Raw genomic sequence first — 16,503 nt, 5'->3', positions numbered from 1 at the left:
CCTGGGCTGGCTCCTTGAGACAGCGGCCAAGGACAGCCAGCTCCCCAGGCATGGCTGAGGGCTCTGTGCTGGCCACAACACCTGGCCCAGGAGCCTGCAGGGCTGAGGGGCTGCACCCTGCCCCAGGCTCCCCCTGCTCAATACAGGCAGCTGCTCTCCATTGTTTGCGTGTGCTTGGTCTTTCCCCAGCAGGGTTGGGACACTGTTCTCTTATAGATCAAGAGTTCTGTTATCATTATAGTGCAAGGATTCCATATCACCTGAGTCTCACATCTCCTCGATGTTTCTTTCAGGCAGCTCCTCTAAGCACTGACTGTTCCTGGTCCTTGCAGCAGCCATCTGACTCCAGATCCCACCAATCCACTCTTTTACACCACTGTTCTTATTGGCTACAGCTGTGGCCTGTTAAGATCAGGCCTGCTCCTAATCTTTAGTAATTGGTTCAGCTGCAACTCTTTAGGGGATAAGATTGCATTCTATACCAGCTTCATTTACCCATACTGCGTCCCCCTACAGGACAGCTCCTGCAGGCTCTTTGGGAGGGGGTCAGGATGAGCTGTGGCTGGAGCAGAGCAGGGGCTGGGCTCCAGCAGCAGCAGGACAGGCAGGGATCTGTGCTCCCAACGTGCCCGTGCAGCTCCCACACGCAGGGAACTGATGCAACGCCAACAGCAGCAGCCTGACTCACCCTGCACACAGGGACTGCCCCGTGCTGCTCAGAAATGGCACAGAAAACCAGGTCCTGGCAGGTGCCACGGGAGCCCCAAGCTGGCCCCCCACTTGTTGCAGACATCTTTTATGGAAAATCCTTTCTGTAGGATTTTTCCTCCTGAGAAGCTGGGAGGCCTCAGGAACAAAATGTAAACATTGATTATCTGCTGCTGTGGAATGCAACAGGTGCATCTGTGATTGGCCCATGTTGGATGTTTGTAATTAATGGCCAATCACAGTCAGCTGGCTTGGACAAAGAGTCTGAGCCACAAACCTTTGTTATCATTCTTTTTCTATTCTTAGCTGGCCTTCTGAGGAAATCCTTTCTTCTATTCTTTTAGTATAGTTTTAATATAATATATATATAATAAAATAATAAATCAAGCCTTCTGAAACATGGAGTCAGATCCTCATCTCTTCCCTCATCCTGAGACCTCTGTGAACACTGTGACACCCAGTTCTGCAGGAATCACCTCCATGCTGGGACCACAGGAACACCAGACAGTGACCAGGTCCTGCTCCTGCTGCAGCCTCCATTCAGCTCTCCATGGCAATCCTGGGGCTGGAAATCCCCAGGCAGCCCACAGGGAGCAGGAGGAGGAGGGTGACACCGAGCAGGATTAGCTGCAGCCCCCAGCTCTGCACCTCCATGGAGCACCTGCACCTCCCCACAGCAACTGCAGCACGGCAGGAGCCACAGAAACCTTCCCCAGCCAAAGCTCCTGACCTATTGCTTAACCCGAGGCTGCATTTCCTCCAACACTTGTGCAACCCTGCTCCCCAGCCCTGGCAGGGCCCTCGGTGGCTTTGGCAGGAGGGCTGAGCAGGCTGCTGCTGCCCCAGACAGGGCTTTGGCTCCCAGGGGCAGCCCCCAGCCTTGGGGGGCTCTGGGGTATTCAGGGCTCTTAGGAAAATATGTGAGAGCTGGAAAGCTTGTGGCTGGAAGGCAATTGCTGACAGCATCCTGACAGCACACACAGATATAATGTTTGTGCATCAACAAATCAACTGCTTCTGGCCTGCAAGTGGGAACATTTCTGCATCCCTTGCACAGCAAAATTCCAGGAGCAGAAGAAATTATTACAGCAATTGGTTTTGCTGCAGTAATTTAATTTAGGTATTTAAAATCTCTTATAGTATCTACAATAGAAAATATCTTAGAGAGTAAGAGGAAATGAAACAGGCAACACCAACAATGTGGTGGTGTTCACAGGGGTCCCAGGACGAGGGAAGAGATGAGAATCTTGACCCAATGTTTCAGAAGGCTGATTTATTATTTTATGATATATATTATATGAAAAGAAAATGATATATTAAAAGTCTACTAAGAGAATAGAAGAAAGGATTTCATCAGAAGGCTAGCAAGGAATAGAAAGGAATGATAATAAAATCTTGTGACTGACCAGAGGGTCCGAGCCAGCTCATGGTGATTGGCCATTAATTAGAAACAACCTCATGAGACCAATCACAGATGCACCTGTTGCATTCCACAGCAGCAGATAGTCATTGTTTACATTTTGTTCCTGAGGCCTTTCAGCTTCTTAGGAGGAAAAATCCTAAGGAAAGGATTTGCCATAAAAGATGTCTGTGACAAGCAAGCCCTGGAGAGCAGACTGGCCTGCCTGGAGGAAGCAGCCCCTCCTGAAGCTCAGCACGAGGCTGCAGTGGCACACAGCTGACAGGATGAGGGCTGGGAAGCCCCTGAGCACAGGAAACCTTCAGCAGGCCCATGTGTGACCTCCTTCCCTCTAACAGCCCAGAGAGCTGACACAGATCTGACCCAATTTGGCAAAACACCCAAAAGCAAACACCCAGCATCACAGCAGGCTCTACCCCCCAGCCCCAGGAAGTGCTAAACCAGAGGATGCACCCCAAAAACCCCACCTGAACAGCCCCAGCAGGGCTCCAAGGTGTGCAGGCAGGCAGCCCCACCACCCCTGGCACTGAGGAGTGTGTAGGGGAAAAAATGTGCAGCAGCAACAGTTCCAGTCAGCATTCCCATGTCCCAAATCTATGGCACCACAGTGAGCTTGGGGAATGGGGCACAGAACTTTGTGTGAATGAAGGAGAAACTCAGAGCACAGCAGTTTGGGGAAGAAACCCAGATGATCTGTGCTAGGGCCTGACCCTCCCAAACTACTCCATGTGCCCCAGGACTGTCACTGCAGCAAAACATCACAACCAGAGTCAGTCAGCTCCAGCTCTTCTTCTCCTGGCTGCAATAATGAACCCCTGCACTGATGTGACGGTGTTCACAGGGGTTTTTGGATGAGGGAAGAGACTGAGATCTGACTCTATGTTACAGAAGGCTTGATTTATTATTTTATGATATATATTACATTAAAACTATACTAAAAGAATAGAAGAAAGCTAGCCTTCTGATGAAATCCTAAGAATAGAATAGAAAGGAATGATAACAAAGGCAGCTGTCTCAGACTCTCTCTCCGAGCCAGCTGGGCATTAATTGGCCATGAATTATAAACATCCAAGATGGGCCAATCACAGATGCACCTGTTGCATTCCACAGCAGCAGATAATCAATGTTTACATTTTGTTCCTGAGGCCTCTCAGCTTCTCAGGAGGAAAAATCCTAAGGAAAGGGTTTTTTATGAAAAGATGTCTGCGACACACTGATTCCTTTAATTGTCTGTCAGTGCAGCTTTGAGACACAAAACCCAAACCCCTCTACCCATCCTGTAAAACTAGAATCACTTATTGTCTTTCACAGGAACACCAGCCTTAAAATCCTGCAGCGTTTTTCAACCACAAATCCCACTAAGGACAGCAGCAAAGTCCTCACCCGGCTAAAGGTGAGCTCAGATCCCTGACACACCTCTCCATCCCCACATGAGCTGTGTCACTGCAGTGACAGCCCCAGAGGCTTCCTCTCCCACAGTCAATAAAGACCTCAGAGTGAGAGCTGCAGGTTTGTTTTGAAATGCAGCTGGTCCCTGGAAATGCACCTGCCTGCCGGGTTTCTCATTAACTAGAGTCACTGCCCTGTGGTAAATGAAGAGCACAAGTTTCAATACAGACCATAAAGTTATTTAAACAGTGAGATAAGAACGTGCTGTGCTGCAGTGGAGCAGGTGGGAGGGGAAAAGCTTTACTCCACAAGGTGAGCACTGATATTCCTGCTGCACTTCAGTCCATAACAAATCTTCAGAGCAAAACCTGGACATTCATGTTACCATTCATGTATCCCACACTCAATATCTGACACAGATGTACTGTAACTGGATAAAATACATATTTATTTCCAGGCTGTACTGTGGAATTGCCCCTTAAAGCCAAACACAGTCCATGCTGATTCCCAAATTGCCAGGAGTGTGGCATTTCTGCTGCTTTAAATGGCAATAAATGCTGTTTTAGCACCCAGGGCACCCACACTGTGGTGCTGAGAGCCAGTGCTGCTGCCCATGCCACCTGCCCTGGGCACTGAGCAAGCCCAAATCGGCAGCAGACACTGCTCATGCCCTTATCTGCCACAGCACATGGATGTTTTGGTGTCACTGCATCGATTGCCAGCCTGTCAATAACAGCCTCAGGCTGCACACAGAGATCAAAGCCAGTCAGAGGAACCCCGGGGAGGAAAGATCATTTCTCTGGCTTCCCTGAATGTTGAATGTTCCTCCACAAAGCCACCAGAGACCAAATATGTCAACTCAGCAGTTTTTATTTATATAACACAGTTTTTCTTTGCCAGGGCTGTCACATGGCTATTCAGTACATGGCTATACTGCATAGTGATACAGAAAGTTCAGCAAGTGTCAGCTGAGGAGTACAAAATGTTAAATCTTCTCATTGCAAGAGAGGCAGCAGATACCAGCATTCCACCAGAAACCCAAACCCACCTTGCCAAGTAACACATGGCTGAGGTGAGGACAGCATTGATTAAAAACTGCAAGCAGCAAGGTGCTGAACAGTAACATTAAAAACCATTTTATCTGTAATTTACAAATATGCAAAGTATCAGGTTACTTTAAAATTAAGAAGCATTTTGCTTACTAACATGAAACATTACTCATTTGTAATGTATCCTTATTAACCAGGTATACAGGTTCCTGTGTCCCTGTGGTCTCATGGCACATGGTGCCAGTCTGGGCAGGTCATTCCTTGGGCAGCAGAGGGAAGAGCAGAACAGACAACCCTGCTCCCAGGAGGGCTTCAGGACCAGCTGCCTTCCACTCTCCCCTTCCTATTTTGCCACTCAATAACCTTGGTTTAACCACAGAAGGGCGTATTGTATTTAGAAAACAACAACACACACAGATACAATGTGTATCAACAAATCAACTGCTTCTGGCCTGCAAGTGCCAGGAGCATTTCTGCATCCCCTGGCACAGCAAAATTCCAGGACCAGAAACAATTACTACAGCAATTGGTTTTGCATATTTAAAATCTCTTACAGTACCTACAATAGAAAACATCTTACAGAGTAAGAGGAAATTAAACAAAAACAGTCTTGCCAAATAATTCTTATTCTACAATTCTGGATGCTGCTCTAGTTGGGCACAGCCAAAGGGGACAGGGGAATATTGGTGAGGAAGAAGAGAAAGCAACAGCTTTACAACACAAAATGTTAAAGACTCCTCGGGAAGGCCCCTGGCAGCAGTCCAGATGTGACTGCAGCTGTTCTATTGCTGTCTGAAGGCAAAAGGCACATAATAAATCCTTGTCAGGGCTGCACAGAGCCAGCCTGGGACAGAGACAGTTCCAGAGCAGCACTCACAGCATGCTCAGCTCACCCACCTGCTCTGACACTGCAGCTGTCAGCACACAACTCACACCCAGCTCTGGAGCAGTGTCCAGCCACTCCTCAGAGCCAGGACTGCGCTCCTGGGAGCTCAGAGCTCACCCAGCACTTGTGGTCCATGGGGCACAACTACCTCAGGAAAGTCAGCTGAGGTGGGAGAGGTGTGGAAAACATCGTTCAAGAAGTACACCAGTAAAACCAGTCAGATAAATCCAGCTCCAGATTACAGTTAGAACCCAATATTTGCCATAGATCTAAATGGTGGGATTTAGTAAAGAGGCTTAGTCAGGACCTAACAACAGCACTGACAAGGCATTTGGGTCCTCAGAAACTAGTCTTAGGCCACTACAAAGACAGCACCCACTTCTCTCACATCCAGTTATGGACAACTGCAAGAGCTCAGGGTGTGCCAGACTCCCATGAACCCCAAAGGAACAGCCCTGCTCCAGAGCTGCAGCCTCCCTTCCTGCTTAGCCCCTGGGGAAGGTGGGATGCTGGAATGTTCTCACCTCTCCCACACACACACCGTCATAGCTGGAGCAGAATTTGCTGTGAGCACAATTTGCTCTGGCACCCAGCCTCCAGCTGGAACCCAGTACTTCCAAAGGAATAAGTAGCACTCAAAGGCATCTGTGGCAGCTGCAGAGGCAATCCCAGCCCCTCCAGCTCTCCCCACACCTGCCTGCCCTCAGCACCTGCCTCACACCCCCGGGTTATGGGCCTTGTAGATGAGGATCTCAGCTGCCAGCCTCTGGGGGTCCAGCAGCCGCGGGAAGCGGCTCATGACAGCGTTCACCAGGTGCGGGTGGAAGATGCCGCACAGCTTGACGTGCACGCTGGCCCTCTCCTCAGCAAACTTCTCCGGGTCAGCCCAGGGCCCTGAGTCCCCGTAGGGCGGCCCTGGGGCCCCGTGCATGGGGTGTGGGCCGGGCACACCGGGGGATCTCACCTGGGGCAGGGGGTAGGGCTCGGACCAGAACTCCCGTGAGCGCGGCAGGGCGGCGCCGAACTCACCGGGCAGGCTGTACTGCCCTGCTGCACCCACGGGCACCCCAAAGCCTGAGAAAGAGTGGGGTGCCCCCGAGCGAGGCATCTCAGGGCTGTACTGCAAGAAGCTAGCACCAGAGGAAGAGGATTTGTGGGAGCTGTGGTTGTAAGAGAGCAGCCCGTTCTGCTCCAAGCTGGGGGAATGGGGGTAGATGGGTCTCTGCCTGCCACAGGTGCACACGGGCACCTGCTCCCCGTGGGAATGGTCACAGTGACTGGTACATCTGTGAGGCCACATGTCAGACAGCTGGTTCTCCAGAGAGCCAATGCCTGAGTCGAGATGCTCCTGAGAGATGTAAGACAGAGAATCCATGGGAGGCTGCTGGTACCTGTCAGGGGAGACAGTGCCTGACACGCAGCCTTGAGCCTGCAGCACAACGTCACTGGGCTTGGCTTTGTGGGCCAAGCTCTTCCTCTCTGCAGAGACCTTCTGTACAGAGCTCTTGTCACTCTCTATGGGCACAGAGCACAAGAGCTCTGCCTGGGAACCCCGTTTCCCCTTTTTCTCCTCCTTGGCACTGGTACTTCTGGTTGGGGACAGCCTTGCATTGGCACGGAGCTCATCAGCTAAGGAGCGCTGCGGCTGGTTGATCCTTTCAGGGTGGTAGAACTTACACTTAATTCCATAAGTGCATTTTTTCCCTGTAAGGAAAGCCAGAGCATGGAATGACCAGCTGGATTTGACTAGATTATGAGTGATACTTGCACAGGCACCTTGTTCTCCTCATTAAGAAGGGCAGGTCTTACCATAAGGGCACTGCTGTTTCTTGTGTTCTGGAACTACAGGTTTCTTCCTGAGGAAGTTATCCAGGCTGGGGCCATGCCGCCCTAAGGGATCATCTGGAGGCATAAACCTAAAGAAAAACAAATTTCAGTCAGCAGCAGTTCACTTTCCTGAGTTGAAGTTTTTTTTCTTCTCAAAGCCTCCCATATAATTGAAGATCAAAAGCTCTCTGAGCCCTACAAAGCTCTCCCATTTCCTGCAGAGATAATCCTCCTGCCACCCAGTCCACACCAGCACAAAATGCTTCCCTTCAGGCACAGAGGAGGCTCAATGCCTGATTGTCAACCAGAATTACTACCTGCTGCTAACAATTGTCCTGTGAGGAAATCACAGCCTGGAGCTCTCCTTGGAGCTCCCAGCTCCAAATTAGGAGCAGCTACTGAGATACCACCAACTTCTTTTGGCTTTGTAGAAGCCAAAGGAGCTAGTGGCATCTCAGTAGCTGCTGAGATGATGCTTTGTAGAAGAGCAAAATGCTAGTGAAGAAATAATGAAAAGCTTTTATTATTTCTTTTCATTATTTCTTCACTAGCATTTTGCTCTTCTCATGCAGAACTTGCTATTGCTTCATTAGAAGAAGCCAGTGTGTTCACACAAACCTTTATTAAAAGCCCAGGAAAATGTGATCATGATGCTCTGGATTGGCTCCCTAAAACAGAGGCTAGCCAGAGTTAGAAGAATAAAGTGGGGATTTATTAAAGGCCTTCAACAGGTATACTTTGGGCAGTGCAAAAGCCTTGCACAAGCTACACCCAAGATGGACCATGGTCATGAGTTTTTTAGATTAAGTTTGGTCTATTTGCACATCAGGGGTTAATTATCCAATTACAGCTTCAGGTAATGAAGTCATATTCCCCAATTTGCTCCTCTCTCTCCAATTCAATTTTGTTTATACTTTTCAGAGCCTGAGGCAGAGGGTGCCCTTGCTTCTCAGACCCAGAATGATTGGATTGTCTGCCTGTCACAGTCATATTTTCTGGAAAAATCCCTTTGCCCAGGATTTCTCTCCTGGGAAGCTGAGAAGCCTCAGAGAAAAAGGAAAACAGTATTGTCTCATTCGCTTCTCCTGGGTTTTGCTGCTTTGAAAGGTAGTTGGAGATTGTTTCATTGGTTTCATGTGAATTGTTTTGACTTATTGGCCAACTATGGCCAAGCTGTGTCAGACTTGAGAGAGTCATGAGTATCTTTTAGCCTTCTGTCTGTAACCTTTCTGTATTCTTTAATACAGTTTAGTATAGTACTCTTTAATATAATATAGATCATAAAATAAATTAGTCTTCTAAGAACATGGAGTCAGATTCATCATTCCTCCCTTTCATTAGGGAACTCCACAAATACAAGACATTATAAATAAACAAAACCATTTATTCTGTCTCTCCACAACTCCGACTGTATTCAGCCATGCTCATCGCTGTTCTGAGTTATACAAATCTCAGGTCCTTGCAAGATCTCTTCAATGTGAAAAATTGAAAAAAATTCTGGCTAAGTAGGATTAAAGTATTATATTAAAAGATATAAAAAATTTAAAAATTATATTAAAATATATTAAAAAATTCTGGCTAAATATGCTTCAATTAAATACAAAGCTCTCTAAGAACACAGAGTCTGACGCATCATTCCTCCCTTTGTCTGGGAACCCTGCAAATACAAGATCTGACCAACACGTGATGAGTTTACCAACACTCCATATGGAGTTTAGAGTCACGCACTGATTCTGTACAAGAAATAAAACAACACAAGCTAAAACCAAGGCAGGGGCCCTACTTGTCATTGACAAAGGAGTACATCAGCAGGCGCTCCTCGATGAACTTCTTCCACTCGGGCCGCTCGCTCTGCAGGTCGCGGTAGGTGTCGTTGGACACCACGATGCCGTCGGAATCGTGCGCCAGCTTGACGATGAAGCGATCGTCGTAGCACACCACGCGCTTGCCGCCCACGCGCCGCGACGGCGTGAACACCAGGATCTTCTTCTTCTCCAGGTCCCGCAGGATGTACTGGTCTGGGGCAAACACAGCGGTCAGCACACCTGGGGGGGACTCATGGGGGCCCCAGGATGAGGGAAGAGAGGAGTGAATCTGACTCCATTGATGTCAGAATCACAGAAATTCAAGGCTGGAAGAGATCTATAAGATCATCAAGTCCAACCCATGTTCTAACTATTCAACTAGATCATGGCAGCAAGTGCCACATCCAGTCTTTTTTTGAACTCTTCGAGGGATGATGACTCCACCACCTCACTGGGTAGATGATTCCAGTCTCTGACCACTCTTTATGTAAAATACTTCCTTCTTAATTCTAACTTGCATCTCCCTTGACGCAGCTTGAGACTGTGTCCTCTTGTTCTATCTGTTGTCAGCCAGAGAAAGAGACCAACCCCCAACTCACCACAGCCACCCTTCAGGAAGTTGTAGAGAAGGTTAATTTATTTTAATATTATGTTTTTATATTATAATTCTATATTGTATTTTAAATATTTTTATTTCCTATAATTTTATGTTTATATTATCATTTATCCTACTTTTATATTTCCATATTATTTTAATATTATTTAATATTTTCTATTTCTATATTACTTTTATATTATTTTAATTTTTTATACTTTTATATTATATTCTTTATTTTTATTTCTATATTTTATTATTTATTTTTATTTTTCATTATTTTTATTGCATTTTTATTTAAATATAAATAAAGTATATATTATATATAAATGTTTAATTTTTTTATTTTTCTAATGTTTGTATTTTATTTTCATTTTATTTTCATTTTATTTTCATTTTATTTTCATTTTATTTTCATTTTATTTTCATTTTATTTTCATTTTATACTATACAATATTAAAGAATTATATACTAAAACAATATTAAAGAATAGAGAAAAGATACAGACAGAAGGCTTAACAAGAGTGATAATGAGAAACTCATGACTGACTCCTCAGAGTCCAACACAGCTGATGGTGATTGGTCATTAAGTAAAAAATTCACATGAAAACAATCAAACATGCACCTGTTGGTAAACAATGTCCAGACCACATTCCAAAGCAGCAAGACAGGAAAAGCTGAGGCTTCTCAGCTTCCCAGGAGAAAATCCTGGTGAAGAGATTTTTCCAGAAAATATGACAGTGACACACCTGCACAGCCCTTCACACAGATGAAATAGTGTTATTGTGGCAGTCATATTTTCTGGAAAAATCTCTTTGCCCAGGATTCTTCTCCTGGGAAGCTGAGAAGCCTCAGAGAAAAAGGAAAACAATGTTATCTCATTTACTTCTCCTGTGCTTTACTGCTTTGGAATGTGGTTGGAGATTGTTTATCCAACAGGTAATTGTTTCATTGTTTCTGCTGTGAATTATTTTAACTTATTGGCCAACGGGGGCCAAGCTGTGCCAGACTCTGGAGAGAGAGTCACCAGATTCATTAGTATCTTTCTAGCCTTCTGTCTGTATCCTTTCTCTATTCTTTCATATAGTAGTCTTTAATACAATACAGTATCATAAAATAATAAATTAGCCTCTAAGAACATGGAGTCAGAGTCATCATTCCTCCTGTTCATCGCTGTTCTGAGTTATTAAAATCTCAGCTCTCTGCAAGCTCCCCTCAATTTGAATAATTCTGGCTAAATATGCTTCAGTTAAATACAAAACATGTACCTGCAAGAGGAAAAATATCAAGAAATAAAAGACAAGAAGTTAGGAAGCAGAGCAGTATTACATTCCTTGTTTTCTGAATTATTGCAACTGATCCAGGCAAAAGCTGGCTTAGGGGAGAAGTTAATGACTAATATCCCTGGTCAGTTCAGCTCATTGCAGCTCCTACTACTCAGACTTTCCATTCTGAAGTTAATTACTGACTTAGCCAGAACTCTGCAAGCTCACTAAGTGACAGAGCAGTCAGCCTGAAAAGCTGCTTTTGGTTTCCATATTTTCATACCTGTTATGAGTACATCTGGTCGGGGCTGCTCCTTCCTCCACGATGGCACAAACACTGTAATGTCCTTGTGTCCCCTGTCCCAGAACCACTGCACAGCCAGAAGGATACCTCGGCAGGAGAACACTTCTTTATTCCCATGGCTGCAAAGGAGAAAATTAAGACTTTAATCCCTTCATGATTCAGTGCACAGAGCAAAGGGAACTGGCAATTAGGACAAGCTTCAGTGAAGTGTTGAGGAGCACAGGCAGCAAACACAGATGCTTTTCTTGTGTAACAACACCCTCCCTCAGACCTGCCCAGCACCCCTGTTCGTGTCAGCACCTCAGGACACCAGTAAACACCCAAATACTCACTGGGAGGGAGGCAGCAGCTGGAACTGTTGCAGCTGCTCTGAAACAGTCTCTGCTTCAAGCCTTCTGATGTTATTTTTAGCCCAGAGCACAATGTGACCTAAAAGCCCTTTGTGCTACTCTGACAGCCAATGCCAGTGACTGTTTCCTGCCACTGTACCCTCACTGGGCCTTTGCTTGCAAAGTTGTTCTGATCACTTCAGCAAAACAAGGTATTTTATGTGCACTCTCATCCCAAGGAAAGATGATTCATTCCATGATGGCTCCAAACCTCATCTACAAATGCACTATTTGCACAAAATGGCATCATCTCCTGTCATCAGTGCTGGATGAGAGAACAGCTCACGGCAGCCAGAGAACAAAGTTTGACAACCTTGTCAGAAGCCATGTACTGATGCAAAAAGCTCCTTAATTATTCATTAAGTCACATCAATAAGTTTCCAGAACTTCTAGGAGGAAACTACCCCTCCTGTTTTACAAGCAGTAGTATTTACAGTGCAATCAGCTCTTCTGCTGATAGTGGTTTTGGCAAACTTCCAACACTTCTATTCCTGCCTGATATGTCACTGTGGGGATCCATGTTCTGTGACAATGCACTACACCAAAAGGGGAGCTGCTCTCACAATCCAGGAAGGTTCTCCTCACCTGGGCATTACCTGTCCCAAATTTTCCTCCTTCCATCAGCACCTGAACAGCATTTCAGCCCCCATCAGCCCCGTTCCTGCAGTGGCACTGTTGCAGCACCACTACAGAGAAGTTTCAGTTCCCCTCCCAGCCTCACCCTTTCTTTGAAACTACAAAGGAAGTTGAAGAGCTGTACAAAAGTACTTATTCTAGAAGAACTAAACACTTGGCAACAGAACTAACACCTAAAGAGACACCTAACACACCTTCAATGAGAATCCTAAATTACAAAAGGCCGAAAATCACCATCAGAAGATGCTCTAAAAGTTTTCTCCAATATCAGATGGATTTAGCTATAAATAGCCAAGCACAGGTTACTACAATTTTTTAGAGACAAGTGTGAAAAAAAAATCCCTTTTGGTGGATTTTTTTGGTTTGTCTTTGTTTTGGGTTGTTGGTTGTTTTTATTTTTTGAGTCTCTGCTACCAACCTCAAACCTCCAGAAGGCAGCTAATTGGGCTGATCTGATTTGGCAGCAGCCAAGGAAAAATTCCCTTAGAAGGAAGTAAAAGCTAATTTCCACTATGATTTGCATAAGTTTGTCAAGAGCTGTTGAGGGAGGCCGCTGTACATACTGCAAATGAATCAGCAGGGTACATCACACGATCAATACAGGAAGTTTCAGAATGGAATTCCCCTTCTAGAGAATTGCTTACAAAAGCCAGACTGCTTCTCTCATGTCAGACCCTGGGCTCTGGCCTGCCCTGACTCACAGCTGCTGTGATTTCCCCTCTGCAGTTTGGGGTAACTTTCACCACTAAGAGGCTCCTCACTAACAAACACGGCCAATCCTGCTGTTAAAGCCCAAGCACTTATCCAAGGTAAACTTTGTTGCCAGAGTCACTTATCAGCCTGGGCTCACAATAGGCAATTTCCCACAGTGTTCCCAGAGCTACAGAGAAGGTAGGAACTGGAAAAGGTTCTCTTCAGGAGTGCCAGGCACGGCTTTCACTCTCCTGCCCTGTTCCACTGCCACCACCATTCCTCATTCACCCTGGGGCTCACCTGTGCCCCATCTTTTCTGTTCTGTTCTCAGAACTGTCAGCCAGGGCTTGGCAAAAACCACACCTACAAACAAACCTCCACGCAGCACTTTCACCCCAGACAAACCTACTGCAACCGACACGGCAGCTCCACCCGCACCCAGGGTTATTTTATATAAAATCTGCATACACAAACATAAACAATAAAGGAGGCGGCTTCTGAGCTGCAACAGAGAAAAGCTTTCAGGGCCCAGTTCAGAAGCTGGTGTGTTAAATTTCAAGTGTGTGCTATGCAGAGGTGGGGAACACATACTGCTGGGGGTGGGATGAGGGCAAGCAATGTTCACCAAAGTGGGAGCAAAGCCAGGGTGAAAATGAGAACATCACACCCATAAATATCTAGCCCTGAGATTCTGAATGCTTCATGCATACTGGGGGTTCTGGTGAGTGTCCATGAGAACCTGCTCCAGCAACACTGAGACACGTGAAACGGCGAGGATGAGTCACAGCCCTGCCTTGGCGACACCTCTGACATCTCATCTTGCTCTGCCTTGTACAGAATTTCACCAATATACAAGAGGCACAATTCGGAGACAAGCCTCCAACGGAGCTCCATATTACAAACCCTTCTCTAATTAACCCTGTAATTATTTATTGAGCAACTTCCTGCTACGGAAACTTACACAAAGCCACTAGCTGAGAGGACAACGTCTCCTCAGTTATCCCCTGATCGCCAGAGCCCAGGAGGAAGTGTTGGTTTCAGAGGAAGCACTGCTGCCCTCACCATTGCCCCGTGACTGGCGGCGCTGGGCAGGCAGAGCAGTGCAAGCCGGGCCCGCAAACGCAAACGTGATGCTCGTCCTCGTGTGTCGGAGAGGAACTTTGGAAAATATTACCAGCCCCGTTCGCAGCACCCAGAAGCGGCTGCTTTGAGCGTGGCACTCACAGCTTTTCACCTCCGAGCCCTGGCAGAGCTCATATCCGACAGCCCCGCGCCCACCCCGGACGCACCTCATGGCCACGTTGCTGCCATCGATGACGATGGGCTTCAGGTTGTCGCTCTCCGTCTCCTCGGGGCCGGGCGCGGGGGATTTGTTACCGGCACCGCCCCGAGGGACCAGCGGGGCCTCGCCGGGCTCGGGCGGGGCCTCGGGGCCGTCCCGCTCGGCCGGGCCGTGCTTCACCAGCTCCCCCAGCACCGTGTTGGTGTCGGCGCCCAGGCCCAGCTTCTGCAGCACGACGCGGATCTCCTCCGAGGAGTAGCCGAGCTTGCGGAAAAAATCCACCTTCAGCTGCAGCTCGGGGCCGTCTCCAAGCCCCTCGGGGCTCTCGCTGCCGCTCATCCCCGCTGGGGGCCGGGCCACGGCCGGCAGCGCCTCAGGCCAGCCCGGGGCGACGCTGCCCGCGCTCATGGCTCCCGGCGGGGGACTCGCGGCCTCCGCTCGCCGCCGGGACCTGCGGGGCGACAGCGGCGTTAGCAGCGGCCCAGCAGCCCGGCCGATCCCCGGCTCCACTCCCGGCCAAACCCCGGCTCTGCTCCCGGCCGAACCTCGGCCTCGGCTACACTCCGCTCCCGGCCCAACCCCGGCTCCACTCCCGGCCCGGCCCCGGCCCCCGCCCCGAGCCCCCCGCGCTCACCGGGCCGCTGCCACCGCCGGGCTGCCGCTGCCTCTCCATGGGGCCAGAGCAAGGCGGGCGGCGGCCGTATTTATACCGACAACCGCAGGGCGGAAGGGCAGAGCGAGGGGTGGAGCGGCAGGCTCGGCTCGGCCCGGCCCGGCCCGCCCAGCTCAGCTCCGTGCTGCCGGGCTGTGGCTCCGTGACGCGCGGCCCTTGCACCGCCTGGGTCCCAGCGATGCAGGCGGCCGTGATTCAGCCGCTGGTGGTTTATCAACGCGGCCGTGCGGGGATAGGAGCTGGCAGGAAACATCTGTCACCCACCGGTGCCTGTGCCTTGCCAAACCGCACTTGAATGGAAATGCAGGGGTTAAATCTATATTGTGAAACGCGCAAAAACTTCACATCTCTGACTTCTGATTAATCATGCCTAAACAATTTAATGAAGGTAGTTGCAAATTTGCTTCCCCCAGGCCATGTACCGGAGCCCAGCTTAGGAGCGAGGAACTCTCCCAGTTACAGGAATGCATTTGCATTCATCTTCCTTGTGGTTACCCCGAAACAATCATTTTTCCTTGTCTCTGGCCGTGTCTGAAACCGCACTGTGTGCTCAACAGTAACACACACACACAGCGAGATTCAGATCAGAGATAATCCTTACTCAGTTCTTAAGTAGGTGCTTTCCCAACACTTCTTTCCCTTGGAATCTACTCCAGTCAGCATGAATTTAGTATTGTTTGTGTGCTTTTGCTTCCAGGCTAAAGACTATTGCACCAGAAAGTATGGCCACAGACGTACTTCCTATAGGCCATACCCCAAGGAAGAGGAACAAAGCTGAATCTCCAGATTTATGCAAAGCAGTGGCAGCAGCCACATGGCTCCAATTTGGTGAAAGAGAAGCCAGGAGAGAGGGAGGCTGTTGGCTTCTCCACCCAAAAAGTCAGAGGGAGTCACATGCTGGGCACACCTCAGACCTCCTCATGGGTGATTTTGACTATTTTTTTTTCCTTTTCCACAGCTGCAAACTGCTTTGAACAGTACTTCTCTTTTTTTGGTAGTGCAAGGGCTATGGTGGAAGCTGCAGTTTCTGAGGATGTGAAGATTCACAGAACTTTGCTGGGATTGCAGATGCACTGAGGCTCTCCAGCTTCAGGCAATGATGATGATGATGATGCAGTGCCAACAGGAGGACAGCTGCATCGTGCCCTTTCTGTGGTGGGACAGGCTGCCACCTGGCACTGCTGAACCTCTGTCCTCTGTGACATGTCTGTGGCCACAGGAAAGAGGTGGAAGTCCCCATCAGAGCACAAGAAAGCACTGGGCTGTTCCAAGGAGGAACCTGTGACGCCAAGGGGAGGACAGGGCCAGATGCTCTCAGGATGGTCATTAAGAGCAGCCAGCAGCATCTCCTCCTGCTGAGCTGGGAATTCTGGTGTGCAAAAAAGGAACCAAAACATCCAGAGACAGCAGGGACCCCAAAGTGCTCTGTGACAGCAGGAGCCCATGGATGGGGTCAGTCCCTGCCTGTCCTCCCCCTCCATCCCCTTCTCTGCTGACTTTCCTCCAGCCTGGTTCCTTGTTCATTGAACAAGTCCTCAAAATCTTGATGTCACATTTTCCTAGGGATTGCCAGCCCCATGTC

The 16,503-nt window shown here is 48.3% G+C and overlaps 1 protein-coding gene across 2 annotated transcripts; it reads right to left on the bottom strand.

The window, feature by feature from the left end:
- Window positions 1–4,371: 4,371 nt before the first annotated feature.
- Window positions 4,372–14,959, bottom strand: ZC3H12A (zinc finger CCCH-type containing 12A). Of its 2 annotated transcripts, XM_059488679.1 has the most exons (6): window positions 14,883–14,959; window positions 14,256–14,699; window positions 11,228–11,367; window positions 9,063–9,297; window positions 7,262–7,368; window positions 4,372–7,156 (listed from the first exon to the last, which is right to left on the bottom strand). In XM_059488679.1, exons 2-6 carry the CDS (start codon window positions 14,654–14,656, stop codon window positions 6,168–6,170), a joined length of 1,872 nt encoding a protein of 623 aa, XP_059344662.1. In that variant the 5' UTR covers window positions 14,657–14,699; window positions 14,883–14,959; the 3' UTR covers window positions 4,372–6,167. The 2 variants fall into 2 exon arrangements, with proteins under 2 accessions (XP_059344662.1, XP_059344664.1); XM_059488681.1 differs by lacking the exons at window positions 14,256–14,699; window positions 14,883–14,959 and adding an exon at window positions 13,928–14,234.
- Window positions 14,960–16,503: the final 1,544 nt, after the last annotated feature.

The sequence above is a fragment of the Ammospiza nelsoni genome, chromosome 25 (genome assembly GCF_027579445.1).
Source record: "Ammospiza nelsoni isolate bAmmNel1 chromosome 25, bAmmNel1.pri, whole genome shotgun sequence".
Taxonomy (NCBI): Eukaryota; Metazoa; Chordata; class Aves; order Passeriformes; family Passerellidae; genus Ammospiza; species Ammospiza nelsoni.
Note: the sequence above shows the minus strand (reverse complement) of the source record. Positions and strands in the feature narration are given on the sequence as shown.

What these genes read in the sequence shown, in the direction of transcription:
- ZC3H12A (XM_059488679.1), bottom strand. Translation starts at nt 14,656, where the DNA reads ATGAGCGCGGGCAGCGTCGCCCCGGGCTGGCCTGAGGCGCTGCCGGCC. An exon ending in GGCAGCAACGTGGCCATGAG is followed by an intron (nt 11,368 to 14,255) that starts GTGCGTCCGGGG and finishes TCTCCTTTGCAG; the next exon opens with CCATGGGAATAAAGAAGTGT. An exon ending in GAAACAGCAGTGCCCTTATG is followed by an intron (nt 7,157 to 7,261) that starts GTAAGACCTGCC and finishes CTTTCCTTACAG; the next exon opens with GGAAAAAATGCACTTATGGA.